Below are 19,075 nucleotides of genomic sequence, written 5' to 3' on the forward strand. Positions count from 1 at the left end.
TTTTACATTTTAAAAATAAAATTATTTTCATTATAGTCTAGCCAGAGCAACAAAAATGTGGTAGAAAAATATATGGATGATTAAACAATAATAGCAAAGGAGGGTAAAAAATACATCTTTAAGAACAAAAATATGCAGGAGTTGTTTGCTTTAAAATACCACATGTTAAATAAAATCTTATATTGAAGCTGTTTTCTAACAGATATTGTAAGAAGAAAATGAAGGCATGCTGACCCAAACAGAAAACGACAATTGCAAAGTTTCAAAAACAAGAAAAAAATATTGTAGAGAAGGGTCTTGGGCTTGAAGCTACATAGGAGCTGACTCCAACCCAACCATTTAACTAGCTGTATGAACTTGCACATTTTTGAGTCCCAATTTTCTTATGTATAAAATCAGAGTAAGACCTTGCCTCTCATTCTGTGGCTGTACAGGTAAAAAATAATGGTTAAATGGTTTATTTAAATGAGCCTAATAAAGGTTCTGGTATATTTAAAATATTTGATAAATTTCCTATCTCTGTCTTTTCTCTGTTTGATGGGGGTATTCTCATTTATTTTTCAAATATTTCTTGTCACATCCAGTACTGAACTTTAGTAATCTTTTCAACAGATGAATTTTTGGTTATAAAATGAATAGTAGATTGAAATTTGTTGCTTGGAAACTTGGGAATGGATATCATTCATATAGGAACTAATTGTAGATGAAAGTTTGACATAGGGTACATTAAAAAATTAACCTTTTCTTACTTAGCTAATCAAGATAAGGCTTTCAGTATCATTTATTAAACTGCATCATGATGTGTTAACCTGGTTTAATATTAATTCATTCAATAATTATTACTACCTGCAATGTGCTAGGCACTTGTTACAACAGTATAATTTTGAACAAAAGAAATAGAGTTCTGTACTTTGGTTGTAAAAAATCTAATGGCAAATCTAAGTGTCTACAAAAATTTTATACTGTTCTCAAATATAGTTTTCCAAAGCCCTAATTTTATGAAAGACATAAACCCAGCAAGAATAAATGCAAAGAAAATCACACTCAAGCATACCGTAATTGACATTAAAGGAAAACTTTGACAGCCACTAGAAATAAAAACACAAAAAGAATAGAATGGATATAGACTTCTAATTAGAGACAATGGAGGTCAAGTGGCAATGGAATGGCATTTTAAGAAAAAAATTAAGTAAAAAGATTTCATGCATATATATATGCATATATAAATAGCAATTCACAATTCTGTATACAATAGAAATATTCTTTTTTTTTTAGATTTTATTTATTTATTTTTAGAGAGGGAAGGGAGGGAGAAAGAGAGAGAGAGAAACATCAATGTGTGGTTGCTGGGGGTCATGGCCTGCAACCCAGGTATGTGCCCAGACTGGGAATTGAACCTGCAACACTTTGGTTCACAGCCCGCGCTCAGTCCACTGAGCTACACCAGCCAGGGCACAATGGAAATATTCTTAAACAGGGCAAAATAAAGACTTTTTTTTTTGGTAAGTGAAAAGTATGACAATTGTAGCCAAAAGGTTAGGAAATGGAAAGTGTTCTGTTTAAAAAGATTTTATACTGTATGTAAAGTAGTATAATATTATTTAAAGACAAGGATAAAAAGACTATTTCTGAACTCAGCAGTACAAAATGGCATGGATTTCTTTTTCCTTTTTATGTTTTTTAAATTGTTAGTCAAGTACAGTTGTCTCTTTTCCCCACCACCACCACTCCCCCCACCCAAGCCATCTCCACCTCTCACTCTCCATCCTACCTGCCTTTGGCTTTGTCCATGTGTCCTTTATACACACCCCTTGACAACCCTTCCCTCTAATTCCCCCAATAGCCCCTCCCACTTTCCCTCTAGTTACTGTCAGTTTGTTCTTAATGTCAGTGGCTCTGGCTATATTTTGCTTGTTTTGTTGATTAGATTCCACTTGAAAGGAAAGACATGAGGGTACCGAGAACATCTTTGAGAGCACAGATGACAATCGCAAGTTATCATCAGTTAATTCTAGCCTTCCTAGAGTATATTAAACACCAAAAGCATGCAGCTTCCACATTAAATGTAAATACTATAAAATTGCATGAGCTTATTAAAGATGATGTCTTGGCATAATGTCATGTTTGGCAGAAGGATAATTAACATTTGTTTTTCTGCTCTGAGGTCTTTCCCCCCATACCTTGAATACAGAGGTTGTCTCCCTGCCGAGAGAGCCATTTTTTTTTTCTGAGCAATTTTTTAAATTATTTTTCAAATACAGTTGTCTCTATTTTCCCTCCACCACTTCCCCCACCCCAGCCATTCCCACTTCCCACCCTTCATCCTACCCCTCTTTGATTTTGTCCATGTGCCCTTTATACATATTCCTGAAAACACATCCCTCTTTTCCCTCCATATCACCCCCCACTTGCCCTCTGGTTACTGTCAGCTTGTTCTTTACTGACTCTGGTTATATTTTTGCTTGCTTGTTTATTTTGTTGATTAGGTTTTACTTATAGGTAAGGTCTTATGGTATTCGTCTTTCATCACCTGTCTTATTTCACTTAGCATAATGCTCTCCAGGACCATCCATGCTGTCCCAAAGGGTAAGAGGTCCTTCTTTCTTTCAACTGTGTAGTATTCCATTTTGTAAATATGCCATAGTTTTTTGATTCAGTCATTTACTGATGGGTACTTAGGTTGCTTCCAGTAATTGGCTATTGTAAATTGGGCTGCAATGAACATTGGGGGGCATAAGCACTTTTGAATTGGTATTTTGGTGTTCTTAGGGTGTGACCCCAGCAGTGGAATTACAGGTCAAAAGGAAGTTCCATTTTTACTTTTCTAAGGAAATTCCATTCTGTTTTCCACAGTGGCTGTACCAGTCTACCTTCCCACCAACAGTGCATTAGGGTTCCCTTTTCTCCACATCCTCTCCAACACTTATTGTTTGTTGATTTGTATATGATGGCCATTTTGACCAGTGTGAAGTGGTATCTCTTTGTGGTTTTAATTTGCATATTTCTGATGGCTAGTGATGCTGAGCATCTTTTAATATGTCTCTGGGCCCTTTGTATGTCCTCCTTGGAGAAATATCTGTTCAAGTCCTTTGCCCATTTTTTAATTGGTTTGTTTGTCTCCTTGGAGTATCATCATGTGAGTTCTTTATATATTTTGGAAATCAAACCCTTGTCTGAGATATCATTGGCAAATATGTTTTTTTCATACCATTGGTTCTCTTTTCATTTTAATTCTATTTTCTTTAACCACTTAGAAGATTTTTATTTTGATGAGATCTCATTTGTTTATTCTTCCCTTTGAGTCCTTTGGTCTAGGGGATATATCAGTGAAAATATTGCTGCATTAAATAACTGAGATTTTCCCACCTATGTTCTCCTCTAGGACTTTTATAGTGTCTTATATTTAAGTCTTTTATCTGCCTTGAACTTATTTTTGTATATGTTGTAAGTTGGTGGTCAAGTTTCATTTTTTTGAATGTAGCTGCCAGCTCTCCCAGTACCATTTGTTGAAGAGGCTATTTTTACTCCACTTTATACTTCTTCTCTCTTTGTCGAATATTATTGACCATAGAGACTTAGGTTTCTTGGGGGGCTTCCTCTTCTGTTCTATTCATCAATGTGCCTGTTCTTATACCAGTACCAGGCTATTTTGATTATAGTGGCCTTGTTATTCAGTCTGATATCAGGTATTGGGATCCCTTCTACTTTGTTCTTCTTTCTCAAAATTGCTGCAGCTATTTGGGATAGTTTATGATTCCATATAAATTTTTGAAATGTTTGTTCTATATCGGTGAAATATGCCATTGGTACTTTAATAGGTATTGCATTGAATCTATGAATTTCTTGCATAATATGGACATTTTGATAATGTTAATTCTTCCAATCCATGACATGGTATATGCTTCCATTTTTTTGTGTGTCTTCCTTAATTTCCTTCTTCAGAGTCATGTAGTTTTCTGAATACAGGTCTTTTACCTCCCTGGTTAGGTTTATTCTGAGGTATTTTATTTTTCTTGTTGCTATAGCATGGGATTTTTTTTTCCTGATTTCTGTTTCTGATATCTCATGGTTGGTGTACAAAAATGCCTTTGATTTCTGAATATTGACTTTGTACCCCACAGTTTTGCCAAATTCACTTATTAGGTTGAGTAGTTTTTGGTAGTCTATTGGATTTTCTATGTACACTATCATGTCATCTGCAAACAATGACAGTTTTGCTTCCTCCTTTCCAATTTTGATGCCTTTTATTTCTTTTTCTTGTCTGACTGCTGTGACTAACACTTCCAATCTTATGTTGAATAGATCTTCCAAAACTGAATGAAGAAGAATCAGAAAGCCTCAACAGAATAATAACAGATGATGAAATCAAAGTGGTAATCAAAAAACTCCTGGAACTCAAAAGTCCTGGACCAGATTGTTTCATAGGAGAACTTTACAAAACATTTAAGAAAGAGCTAACCTTTATTCTTCTCAGCCTATTCCAAAAAATCCAATAAGATGGAAGTCTCCCAGACTCCTTTTATGAAGCCAGCATCATCCTAATCCCAAAACCATATAAAGACACAACAAAGAAAGAAAACTACAGGTCAGTAACACCGATGAATACAGATGCTAAAATCCTCAACAAAGTATTGGCATACCACATCCAGCAATACATTAAAAAGATAATACACCATGATCAAGTGGGATTCATCCTAGGGATGCAAGGACAATATAATATTCACAAATCAATATTTATGAATGCATATCACATAAACAAAAAGGAAGACAAAAATCACATGATCATATCAATATATGTGGAAAAAAACATTTGATAAGGTACAGCACCCATTTATGATAAAGACATGCAGCAAAGTTGGGAATAGCAAACATTCCTCAACATAATAAAGGCCTTATACAAGAGGCCTACAGCCAACATCATACTCAATGGGAAAAACTAAAAGCTTTCCCACTAAGATCAGGAACAAGACAAGGATGTCTGACAAGGGAGCCTTGATTAAAGGCTCCTGCATTTTTATAAATGTGAGGCCTGTGGGAGCTCATGGGTGAAGGGCTATAAGTAGAAAAGTACTGAGCACTGAGTCAGGGTGGAGAATAGTGTCTTCAAACTTTCCCCATGAGGAGATCTCCAAATGGAGGGCCTGGGGTAGGAGCACAACTGTGCAAAAGAGAATGGCTTGAGTCCTAGACTGCACTTCCCTTTTGAGACAGCAATGCATTGGTGGTGCATCAAGTCAGCTGTGTCCTGTGAGGCCTGTCCTACAAGCCAATGCCATTGTAATTGCCAGTGGCTGATCCTAAAATATTATATGCATATGCTCAGCCTGGAGCTGGGCTCTTCAACTCCACCTTAACTTTTTAGCACCTGAGCTAGAAACATAGGCTAAACCATCATGAAACTGAATGGGTAAGACCCTAAGGGGTTATGTCAAGAACGGTGTAATTAGTCCTAGGCTTGGTGGGCAAGGTAATGATCAAGATCACTCCACACAGGATGAGACCTGACTGAAGGATTAAATGTAACCATGAATCTCAACAGTCACTACATTGGGAAAATATGTCCCATAAACTGCTAGGGTCTACCTTTGAGAGACAGGAAGCTTTTTCCTTACATTTTGTGGGGGACCTTTGTCCACTGAGCCCCCGTCTGCCACAGATGAGAATAAGCCTACCAAAACATGATATGCTTGGGGAGGAAAGGTGGCCTATCTCTCAAACCAGAAGGGCCAAGAGCCTTTTCTTCAATGGCTTTTATTGGGTTTGTTTACACAGGAATTCAGGTAAAGTTCATTACTCATTGCCAGGAAGTAAGGATCAAATAACAAGGATCTCTGAGGGCCTATTTTGAGTCAGGGTCAGATAGCTAAAGAGCTGAAAAAAACTTTAAGGAACAAACTTACTTCTTACTTGGTTTCTTATCATTTAATCAGGAGCATTCTAAACAAATCAGGTTTCACAGGATTTTACACATTCTTTCTTAGGCCTGATCACTGGGGGAACTCACCCTTTCCAGCACAGGGCTGCACCACTTCTGTCATTGTTTCAGGCTTAGGTGGAGCAAGGGAAGTAAGGCTGCCAAGAGATTAGGAGATTTTCTCGCAGACAATGAGGACTCAGGCTATGTCAAAGCTGAGGGGCAAGGGTCCATCACCCCCTTTTGCTGTAGCCCCCAAAGTTCTTCCTTGGGGGTCCCCCATGTGATCATGCCTGTCATAGGTCATTCCCCCCTTGGGGAATCTCACCTGTCATTGGCTAACTGACCAAGAATTGGGGGCCAAGCAGGGTGAAGTAAAAGGAGCAGAAGCAGTGCTCCTGCCAGGAAGATAAGCTTTTGTCTCCTTGCTGGCTTATGGTCCAAGGTCATTCCCTCAGCCTTAGCTTTGGTGGGGGCTACAGCTCCTGATACCAGGCAGGGCGGTTCCCAACAATGTTTCTTTAGGAATCCCTTTTTATCTGGTCTAAGGCATTATTAATTCAGGAAAAACACACGTCTTGCACAGTTACAGCTAACCTGACCTGAAATTTTCTGGGAGCCTGTGGCAATGTCAGGGTATCAGGGTATACATATAAGGAGTATAATCACAGGGACACATGTTGTCTCCCAGAAATAGTGTGTACAACAATGTGAGGGCACCCAAGATAGGATGTATACCAATCAGACAGCAGGTTAACACTGCTCACAACATGGCTTCTGCCCCAGTGTTCCCAGACCAGATGAATAATTCACTTTAGCCCTTGATTTCAGAACTACCACAGACAGTCTGTTTCTCTAGGATACCAGTGTTCCAACCTGGTGAATGTGGATGACATCTGCAAGTGTCTATGTGGAAAGTGCAGGAACTAATCTAACCCCTTTTATCTCATAGAGCTGTGAGATTGTGAACTCAGCAGTCAGACTGAATCCAAAGCATTCACAGCAGCTGGAAAAGACAGTACCATGGGTTTTTATTAAGGAGGAGGGGAAAGCTTTCAGGAGCAGCTCTGAAAGATCTGAAAAGTCATTAGTGCCACCCCTCTGTACCTCCCCAGGTACCAGGGTTTTAACTTTTTTTTTCCTGTTGTCATTATCAGTATGTCCCATTTAATAATGAAATTTACATTTTAATCCCTTACTGTCTTCCAGAACTCTCAGTACAGAAGGATTTTATGCAAGAGGGAGAAAAAAAATATAGAGAAAAAAATTTTTGGACAAGTTAATCAGAAAGATACAACATGTTTAAGAGTTTGTTAGCACAAAAATGTATCTCCCATCCCTGCTATTTACTAGTCATTTTAACCCCTTATCTAATGAAATTTAGAAAGGGGTGACTGGGTTGTAAGGCCCTTGCAGGATCTCCCACAAAGTTTGAGATAACAAAACTTTAAAAGAAGAACGTGCAGTTAAATCAACTGGGCAGAAAAGCTGATCACGCATGGGCACAAATGACAAGTGAACTTTTGGGGAATCATTGCCTTTAAACCCCAGATTGCTGACCTGAGCTGTGTAGTGAATGCTGGGGTTGTCTTGTCCACCCTTATCAGCTGCATAAGCCTGTTCTTTAATTATCCATTAAAATACTCAGTTTCTTTTGTGGCTTGGGTGTGATTTGAAGCATGAAGAGTCTATCCTACATTCCCTGATTGAGCCCATTGACTATAGCTTGGGAGGCAAATCCAGGGCCATGATCAGATTCAATATGCCTAGGAAAACTGAACAAGAAATAAATATAGTATTGTAGGTCCTGTAGAGTGTGACTTGAGTCACTGGAATGCACAGGATGTCTAGACCAAATGCAAAGGAAGTGTCACCTTCAGTCAGGATACAATGAAATCCTCTGGTTAGACAAGACACTCAATATGAGGCAGGATGCTCTACCTGCCAAGAATATAACTGCCCTTTGACTTGGGCAGTCTGTCCCTGGGCAGTGATTTTAGCCTTGGACTTCAGGATTCATATCTTTTTCTTTTTCTAAGGTCTGAGATTCAGCCCACACAGAATTGACTTATTTTGTAATGTGGTATCTGAAGAATAAGGATTGTATTAACAGAGACCAAATTTTTTATTGTGCTATTGTAAAACACATATAACACAAATTGTATTTTCAAACCATTATATTGGGCAACAATTGTGACTATTTATTTACAAAACTTCCATCACCACAAGTAACAACTCTAACCATTTAAGAAGTAACTACCTATTCCTATCTCTGCACAGTCCTTAGAAATCTCTAATCTACTATCTAAAGAGTATAATGCTTTCCCAAGAACTTTAGAAACACAGTTCATTTATTTATTCTTATAGTTATTCATTCAAAAATATGTGTTAAGGTTCAAGTATATACCAGGTATATTAGGCATTGATTTTCATAAGAGAATAAGGAAGGCAAAGTGCCCAGTCAGGAAATTCACAATCCAGGGCGAGAGGAAGTAAGGTAATTACAAGAGAATATGGAATTGCTTGAGTGGCAAGGAGTAAAAGATATTATTGGAGCAAAGATGAAAATGTTTATGTTAAACTTTTATTTTTTTTTCTTACAGTGAAATAATTATTATTATCAGATTCATTTGATTCTAAGGCCTCTTTCCATGAGCTGAGGCAAAAAGTTACCACCTGTCCATAACCCGAGAGTATATTTTTGGTGGCTACTTGTCATTATCACTCTTTAGGACCACCTTGGGATAGAGAGAAAAGATGACTGAGGCCAGAATTTCTGCATGTTATTAGAGTATGTTATTATTTCTGCAGGGGGAAGTTGTGTGGATGTGTCCATAAGCAGGTGTATCTGCACTTGCTTCTTTATGGCCCTTTTTGTTGATATACTAATGGTCTCAGGCCTTTTATTCTGCCATTTGCTTTACTCTGTCATTGCTTTTTTTCCTACTAACACCTAACTCTGAACAAAGTCCCTATAAGGCCTGTCTGGGCAGAACTAGAATCTGGTTCTCTGAGTTCTGCTTTCATTTAGTGTTTTGTAACTGTTTTATTCTGTCTTATATAGTTTGAATAAACTTAGCAAATACTTTTTGACAAACCTTAATAACTTGGTTCTTCTGGACTAACCAGAAAAAACATATGGCAACATCTAGCCTCAGAAGTTCAGGAGATGCTGGACTATGAGAGGCTGGGGACGGGAATGGGGCATGAATTAAAGAAAATGGGCTAGGAAATGTCAGGGAAAAAGCCTTTGATTGGCCAGAGAAAAAGATTAGAGCCTGAAAATCAGGAAGAAGTTAGGAATAGTAGGACCTTGAGGTTGCTAAAAACAGCAGGGGTTGTGCCTCTGCTACTTTCATGAGAATGATTACTCCAGCCATGGAGAGACTCTACTTATGCTTCACTCTCCTACACATGCTTGGGAATGGGAGCCTCTGGAATACCCAAACTTCAAGGCCCTAGACAAGTTTCATACCCGGCTATAACTCCACCCTCTCTCTCCTTAGGTTCCTTTAGGACTAGCAAAGACTGGAACATTCCTAGAATCCCTAAAGCCAACCAGCCTTATCTCTTGGGAGCTGAGGGAAACCTCCAGGGTCAATATCACACATAATTGTAGTGGTGCCATGTGTGTGTGTGTTTAGGGAAAGAGGGAACAGCAAAGAGCTAATCCTGGGCCCCCTAGTGGCCCTTACTTAGGTTATTTAAAGGACCACAGCATGGATACCAGGTGCTCCAAAAAGGGGAGAGTAGAGATGCAAGGCCATGAGTTTGCTCTCCAAGAACAACATGAATATTTAGTAAGATATACCTACATACATGAGGACGCACATACACACTCACATTAAAAGGGGTGTGGGACCACCTTCCCTCTCTCACATTACCTTACATTCAGGTAAGTGGTTCTAGGTGAGGTTGGGCTTTGTATTCACATTCTAGTAGCCCATTTTTTGAGGTGCACGTGTTCAAAACCCCATTGTCTGCTTCATTTTAGTCATCACTGTGCAGTTAACATTAAAAAGGTCTTCACAAGTCCCTTATCTGATCTGAATGTGTATTCTTTAATTTGTGGATGAACAATTCTATTATAAGCTTTTTTCTACATTATTTTTATTGTATTTTTCCATTACCACTTGTCTCCCTTATTACTCCCTCCCCCAGCAATCACCACACTGTTGTCCATGCTTTTAAGTTACCTTATTTTGTTAAAACTCTTGTTGATCTTTTAGATCTTTTGCCTGCAAAGACACATATGTAAAATTTTGCCAATTTCTCTTTTTATTTTTATCCATTTTTGTTTTACATACTTCAAGTTATATTCTTTAAGAGGATATACATTTACTTATTAACATATTCTTATAGGTGTAATGTTTATTTTGTTCATGAAATAATCAGTTTTTCCTTAAGGAAACATTATCAAAAGACATTTTCTTAGATATTAATATTGTAATATCTTACTTCATTACTCTAATACTGTTATCATAATTTCAGAGTCATTTTTATGGAAGTTAATATTCCAGCTTTTGTTTTTCACTTTAAATACATCAATTTGTGTTTAAACTGATGCTACACAATTTTTTCATTGATCCTCTCAGGTACTTTGTCAGGGTGCCACCATGACTACTTGCAATGCCTCCCAGGGCCATCCTTCTTTCTTCATTCTGCAAGGCATTCCTGGGATGGAGGACAAACACAGATGGATATCAATCCCTTTCTCTTCCATGTACTTCTTCACCATCCTTGGAAACTGCACCATCCTCTTCACGATCTCCACAGAGAGGTCCCTGCACAAGCCCATGTTCCTGCTCCTCTGTATGTTGGCCCTCACAGACCTGGGCATGTCCACAACCACTGTTCCCAAGGTGCTCTGCATCTTCTGGTTTGGCCTGAGCAAGATCAGCTATGAGGGCTGCTTGGCCCAGCTGTTTTTCATCCACTCCATCTCTGCCTTGCAGTCTGCCATCCTAATGACCATGGCCTTTGACCGTTATGTGGCCATCTGTGAGCCCCTGCGCTATGCCACCATCCTGTCCAATAGTCGCATCGGTCTCATTGGCCTAGTGAGTTTAGTGAGAGCCATCCTGTTCATTCTGCCCATGCCCATCCTCCTCCAGCAGGTGCCCTTTCATACCAATCATGTCATCCCTGCGACTTACTGTGAGCACATGGCTGTAGTGAAGATGGTATGTGTGGACACCACAATCAACAGGATATATGGTCTGGTGGTGGCTTTGTTAATTGTTGGACTAGACATCTCAGCTATTGCCTCATCTTATGTGCTAATCATCCAGGCAGTAATGCGGCTCTCTTCTAAGGAAGCCCACCACAAAGCAGTCAACACCTGTACCACACACATCTGTGTTATGCTTATCTCTTACACTCCCTCGCTTTTCTCTTTCCTCACTCACCGCTTTGGTCGGGGGATTCCACCTCATGTCCACACCATTCTTGGCAACTTATACTTCCTTGTACCTCCAATGCTCAATCCTATTATTTATGGAGTGAAAACCAAAGAATTTCGGGAAAAAGTGACTAAATATGTATGCTGGAAAAAGGAGTCCATAACCACTGCCCATGGTCAGAAACCTGGCTGATTATCAGCAGTGGTAGGTATGAAGAAAACAGAGTAAGTGGATGCAGTTCTTGAGGGAATTTGGTTAGTGGCAGAAATTGTCATATTGTCAGATTAACCTCCTGAAGCCTTGAATAAGATGCTAAGATACAGGAGTCCTCCTTGCTCTCAGTAATTCCAAAGCAAGGCAACTATCCCTTAAGAAAAAAAAAATAATAGCATCTCTCCATACTTGACATGGTGTTTGGGGAAATTATATATGATAATGTATGCAAAAACACTTCAAACAACAGCACAAACTGAATGCATATAAAATGGGGTATAGTGTTTTCTATGGAGAGAACATAAGAACAAAAAATAACTTGTCCACCACTCTGAAAGGTAAGTCCAGTTGTGAGTCAATGTGGGTGTGTATTTGTATTTGTGTGTTACAGGGGAGATGGAAAGTGAAGATTATTGATAAGGAGTGAGAAGGGATATTAAAAGTGCAAAATTGTGTCTAGACCCTTTTATTATCCCTGCTGCTTTACATTTGTTGCTTCCTTGTGAACTAGAGAATATGGACAAGAATCATATTCAATTCCCAAAGAAATTTCAGAAGAAAAAGAAAACTAGAAGTTTCTAAGCTTATAATATTGCTATGCATTTTAACTAATTTTACACTTGTAAAAACTCCTAGTGTCTACTTTTCTGGTTGTCTCAACTATTTCCAGTGTCTGAGAAGAATCACTTCCAGAGACAATTCTGAGAATGTTTTGTTTGTGGTTACAGTTATAAAGATCAGTTTTATACTGGAAATATTTGGTTACAGACCTCTGCAAGGTGATTTCTCTAGGAATCCAAAAACAAGTCATGAGTAGGTACCTGGAACAGCTTGTAAAACTCAGATCCTATGTTCCAGTATTATTAAATTCAGAGGATATCGTTAATCACTCTTGACACTGGTTAGAGATATAGCGGTCAATATTTTAAGATGTATGTGGTTTGGAAACAGAAAGATTGTAGGGTTATTCATCATATGGTAGAACTAATATATGAAGGTAGAATTTAGTGAAAAAGATACCTACCATTAAGGTCACAAAGCCACTATTTAGAGACTTAAAATATTTAAACTACAGTAAATAAACAAAACTTCCCCAGAATTTGGTACCTGATGTGATAGGCTCAAATACACTAAACAATTCAATAACAGGGATTGAGGAAGCTGGGCTATTTTAGAGGTTGAAATAATGGACACAACCTTCAGGAAATGAAAAAACTCAGGATTATATAGGGAGCACCTTTTCTATAAATAGAGGATCAGAGATGAAGGAAACCTTGCAGGAGCAGTGCTGCCTATTTGAAATGAATATTAAGAGTAGATACTTAAAGCACCAGAAACGTATAGAGACATATAGTGACAACAAAAATCACTCAGCAAAATGTTTTATGATTAATCATTTAATTGACAAATTAGTGTCAGCTTGTGAAAGAGCCTGAGGCAACATTAGCCTGACCAGCTTTAGTTAACCAAATTTACCTTTTACAGAGAGCTGAGAGTGTTTTTTTTCATCTGATTCTAATGGTATTTAGATACAGAAGCACAGTGCACATGCTATAAAATATTACCAACTTCTTATTATTACTTCATTTTCCTTTGTCTTTGGTGAGATAGTTTACAAAAGTGATTTATTTACACCTGAACAAAATACATATTGTGGGAATTGTGCCAGGAAAACTGGAAGCAGCAATTGATCCTGGGGAAAACTGAGAGAACTAAAGAAATCAGAAAAAAACACAAGAAAAAAGGCTAACTGTGCTTGTCCTTTTTAGTTTGGACTTTCTTCCTCTTTCAAAAGTCAAAGTGTTATGAATTCATGGTTTATTATTTTTACTGTTGTGTGAGCTTGATTCCTCTCCTGTGGGCTTGCTGGCAATGTGACACATGACATTAATGTTAATTAACCATTTTGCTTGTCACATCTATAGAGTATTTCCTAGCAATGCAAAAGTTAGAAAAATGTTCAAATGTTTCATATTTAGGTCAAGTTTAACCACTTGTGCTTGTCAGGTATTTCCACTTTGGATTAATGCAGGTTACCCTTCACTTTTGTTATTTCCATTATCTCTGGAGAATTTGAAATGGTCCCAAGCTCTCAAATAAATTATAAATAATTATACAAGCATTTTCTAATAAATGATCAGGAGAGTGACACTTCTGAGTAGAGTGTAGGGTACTTGGGCAGAAGGTTTTTCAACATTGGAAATTCCAAACCTGGGTTCCCCTAAATACAAAACCTAAAACAAAAAGTTGCTTATTGGCGATTTATTTAGAAATATGATCACAGAGAGTGGGAGTGCAAAACAGGCATAGTGCAACTGGGAAAAAGGAAAAACCAATACAAGGATTTTAAATCCATTTTTACACTGCTAGTGGAATCTGGTGTCCTTTCCAGGACACCTGAGGAGCCTTATGAAATATCTCACAATCAGCTTTCCTGGGGGATGAAAGGCTTATACTCAATGGATCACGAACTGCACCGCAAGTATTAACTTCCCTGTTCTTCTGGGCTGTGTATGCATGACAGCAGAGCTCGTGGCTGGGGGTGTCCTGTGCCATGGAGTTAAATGCAGCCCCATGGCAAGAAGTGCTAGGCACTAGACTTGACCGGACATTGGCTGTCTGATTACACATGCATGGAACTAGTCACTGTAACAGAGGCTGAATAAGGTGTGACCAAGGGGATTTTGAAGTGGTGTGCAAGGATTGTCTAATGTAACAAGCTATAGCTTAGAGACATGGTAGAATATTTTAATTTTTAGTTAATAACTGAATGAACTTGAGAAAAATGCAACCTTAAGATAACATCGGTATTTTTACATGTCTTCTATGAAAAAAAAGTACGTAGTGAAAATTAAACAAGAAATAACTTCTCTGGGCAAAATTAAATTATAGCTTAATTATACAAAAATTATTATACATTTTTACTTTGTTAATTTATGTAATAACATCTCCCAGCAACTGTTCCATAAGAGCAGATATAGACTTATTTTATTCTTTTTCATGACTCCTTAGTATTTCTCTGTATGTTTGTTAAATTTATTTCAGCTGTCACCTATTAATGGGCAGATGGTTGTTCCAGGCTTTTGTTGTTCAAAAAGATCATAAGAGCATCTTGTTATATTGATCTTTTTCCTGCACATGCCAAGTATTATTGAAGTATAAACATGTAGATATGGAATTATTATAAGGAAGGATATATATTCTATTTCTCCTTTTTTATAGTTCTTTTTGTCTGGTCAACAAAATATACTATATGAAATATAAACATTAAAATATAATGTGGATAATGTAAACATTCTATTCAACTTGACTGGCAATAGTTGACATTGTATTAGTTTCATAAGGCTCATGTAATAAATTATCACAATCTAGTTATCTTAAAACAACAATTTTTTTCTCTCATGATTCTGCAGGCTAAAAGTCCAACATCAAGTTTTCAGTGGGGCCATGCTCCCTCTAAATGCTTTGGGATAGAGGGGAAACTTTCTTTACCTTTCTCCCAGCTTCTGATGTTTGCTGACAATATTTGGTATTCCTTAGCTGAAGACACATCTCTTCAAATTCTGTCTCTATCTTTACATGTCTTTTTCCCCATGTGTATCTTCATATCATCCATCTTGTACAAATTTTTCTCTTCTTATAAAGATCCCAGGCACTGGATTAGGCCTCAGCTTAATTCAGTACAAAGTTATCTTAATTACATCTTAAAGAACTTATTTCCAAATAAGTTTACATTTCAAAATTCTGGACATGCTCTCACACCTATTCCTTATATAAACAAATACTATAAGTATTATGACTATAAAATAAAATCATGTTTATAATACTATTTTGTGGTTTATTATTTAACCTCATATTATTGACTGTAACCAATGATACTATGCATAGATTCATTCTCCCCTTCCTTTTTAAAACTATTTCATGATATGCTCTAACCAATCCTGTATTGGTAGACATTTGGAATGATTCCAATATTTATTTTTATTTAAGAATGTGGCCTTAGAACAGAGGTTGGAAAACAATGGTCCACGGGCTAGATTTGTCCTATTGCTTGTTCTGGTAAATACAGATTTTTTTGGAACACAGCCACCCATTTGTTCACCACAGTGGTAGGGTTGATTTGTTGTGACAAAGATCATTGTACCCACAAAGACAAAAATGTTTACTATCTGAAACTTTACAGAAAGAGTGTTCTGATCCTTGCCTCAGAGGAAGCCAAGACACAAGAAAGAGGGAAGAAGGGGGGGGGGATGAGAGTTGGAAAATTGTTACTTGGAATTTCCTTTTCCATTGCCCTCCAAATTCTATTAGTGTCCTATAATAAGCAAGTGAATGTGCCTCACAGACTTCCTGCTATAGGGAGCTAATTGACTGAAGAACCCAACTACTACAATTTGAAATCCATCATTGCATTTTCATCAAGTAATGTCTCCCTGAGAATTCTCCCAACCAATGACTGAGTGTGACAAGGATGCTAAGACCCCTTCCTGGGGAATATAAGACATGTTGGTAGGCTCCTTGGTCAGCTGATCTTGTCTTTGCATGGCAATCTAACATACTTCCACTCAGCCTTTTCTCTCTTTCTCCTTAACTTAGGGGGCTTATATTGTGGTTTTCCTGCTATCTCATCTACACAGATTGTCTGTTTTTCTTTTTTTTTCACACAGATATTGCATGTTGAATTCCATCTTGGTATCTGCTTTGCAGAGGACCCAGACTAATACAAGTTGACACTGAGAGTGGTACAAGTGGCAAGTCAGGAAATTGGGACTACTTCACTTCCTGCCTGGCAGGCAGAGAATACTCTTGTAATTAGCAAATGGAGCAGGATAGTGCCTGGAAAGAGGTAGTGGTTCAGTTGCCAAATATTTTACCAGTACTGGGAAATTCTGTGTCAAATACAATTAGGCAAGCATTTGAAGAATATAGAGGAAACAGTGACTAAAATATGGAAATTTACTTGTTACTGTGAATTTGTTTTTATGCCCTATAGGATGACAGAGTCCATAATAAGCATTTAATAGCTAAAATGGAGAACTAGAGAGCCTAAGTGGTAGTAGTATATTAAGAAATCTTCATCACTTACACTGGAAGGGCAGATATAATTGCATGGCAGGCTGGAGACCCAATTGTGAGAGTCTCAAGGCTCCAGGGATGTCCTAACATTCAGCTAAGGCAGGTTTGCCATGTATAGATCAGGTCTTGGTAGAAAAACGTGAAAATTTGAAAAGTGAGACAAAAAGCATTAACACCCAGATTGATATTGCTGAAGATGACTCAGAAATTTTCTTTGGACCTTCTGAATAGGCAGGGATTCCCTGCAAAGTTCCAGGACTACTTCTGTGCTAAAACACTCTACAGAAGTCTCTGCCCTAAATGACAACAGTTGCCCCCATCCCATGACATAACTTCTCCTCCTCTTCCTCTTCTTTTCCTGAATGTATATGACTGAGACACTGGGTTAAATCACTACATAACACAGCTAGGTACATTCTAAAATTCATGCAAGAATAAAAAGACCATAACCCTAAATAATTAAAAGATCTCACTGTCATGTGTTGGTAGAAGACAGGAACAATCTCTGGAATTGAATGTTGAGTGTGCTTGGTCAAAGGTGTTAGAATATAAGGTTAGATAAACAAGAATTAATTCCTTTAGGAATGGGACTGACCATGTATTAGTTTTCCATTGCTCTGTAATGACCTACCACAAATGGAGCAGGCAAACTATAGCTGGAGTTCCTTGAATGAGGTTTTACATCCCAGACATAAATATTCCTTCATAGTTCCTGGCTTTACTCTGTGGGCTCTTTCTGGGTTCATGGTTATACTGTCTTAGTCATTCATATGTTTCATGAATAGAAGCAAATGTTTGTAGTTGAGCAGTTTGTCACCCTGATTCTGGAAGTTTGTGAAATTTCTTTCATTTGTACTCTAATCAGCAGGAGAAGATAGGGATGTTTTTACACAATGTCAGCAGAACAGAACATGTAAAACTAGGTGATTTGCTTAGCTACCTGGTGGTACTATTTTGTCCCATTATAAATGAACATACAGAGTATTTCCAAACTGAGAAGAATATGAGTATTAAGTGTTTAGAAATTTCATAAATGAAGTTAAGGATTATACAACCAGGTAAGCCTTAGTACCTGACCTAGCAATAGCAAATAGGAGGGACATTTAGAGTGGAGAGTGGAGAAGGACAAAGGTGAGTATTAGCTGCAGCCCTGAGATCAACTGCTCAGGCAATGGCTAGAGTTCTGCCCACTGACCTTTCTCCTGAGTCTTCCCTTGGGGAAAAAAGGCCTTTAAGAATCATGTAGAAGCTCTTTCTTAAACCCATTAGAGAAATATATTTGTGCTCTACAAAGGTTGGATTGTGGCAGCCAGAAGATAGCTCACAGACTTTGTATTAGAGGGAGCATAATTATAATTGCCTGAGAATTCCTTCTGCTTGTCAAGGTCATTCCAAGCAGAGGCTACTTCCAGGCAATTACTGAGAATGGCCATAGAGATACAAGGTGCAGACCCACAAAAGAGAGTTTAAATAAAAGTCTGTTGATTTTAGCTCAAAAACTTCCCAATGATTTTGCTGCAGGAAATCTAGATCACTTCTACCCAGCCTTCTCTCCCTCCTTCACTTAGGGTCAAACTTTGACTGTAGTCTTATGGTCTTCCTACCCTTCCCTCACTGTCTCCCTAGTTTCTTTCACACACATACTTTCACTAATAAAATTATTATATGTTTTATCTTTTCTTAACACCTCTTTCTTTGGGAACTCAGATGGACATAGCATCATTGGACAAAACAAATAAGGTAGATTTCAACAGAGACTGGACAATGCATTCTATCAAAGCCATCTCCTAGGGGCACAAGTGTCTCAGAAGAGAGGAGATCAGATGGGAATGGGTTGGGGCATTAAAAACAGAATAACTAGAAAAGGAAGATGTTTTCAGTTCTCCAAATAGTGGTAACCATTTATATCACAACCTAGAGACATCTTTAATTCATTATTGGTGTTAAGAATGATGTAGGCACACAATAGTTGCCTGGGTTTTTTGATTAAGCCATTTCTGCTAAATATTCTACTTAGTTTTGCTGTACAACTTCTTCATTCTTGGCTGTATTTAGAGAGGCAACATGGGCATAATAGAGTGGAAAATATTTTATAATCAGAAATATTATAATTTGAATTCAGGCTTAACCACTTGCTACTTGTGTGACTATGGAAAAGTTACAAAGAAATTGAGATTTTGTAACTTTATCTGAAAAATGAATATTAATACATAACTTGAGTTAAAATTGAAATGATTCCATGGGATCTTATATATAAAAATACCTAGAATAACTAGCACAAATCCACCTCAACAGATGGTCTTTCTGCTGGAACTAATAGAATGTGAAGAATATAATATAGGAGTCTTCCATTCACTCCTCTCCTGAGACAGAGCTACCCCAGCCTTAGTTATAGCCTTGAACTTTTCTTATGTTTCTTTTATTATCCACTGTCATCATCTGCTTATCCAAGGTTTAATGCTATGTGTTC

General features: G+C 37.7%; 1 protein-coding gene across 1 annotated transcript; it reads left to right on the forward strand.

Moving 5' to 3' along the window:
- The first annotated feature begins 10,530 nt into the window (after window positions 1-10,530).
- LOC123819251 (putative olfactory receptor 52P1) lies at window positions 10,531-11,508 on the forward strand. The gene has a single exon (XM_045839561.1). The coding sequence runs from the start codon at window positions 10,531-10,533 to the stop codon at window positions 11,506-11,508; it is 978 nt and encodes a 325-aa protein (XP_045695517.1).
- The last annotated feature ends 7,567 nt before the right edge of the window (window positions 11,509-19,075 follow it).

Source organism: Phyllostomus hastatus, unplaced genomic scaffold, assembly GCF_019186645.2.
Source record: "Phyllostomus hastatus isolate PE091 unplaced genomic scaffold, TTU_PhHast_1.1 phas_contig_304, whole genome shotgun sequence".
In the NCBI taxonomy this organism is placed as follows: Eukaryota; Metazoa; Chordata; class Mammalia; order Chiroptera; family Phyllostomidae; genus Phyllostomus; species Phyllostomus hastatus.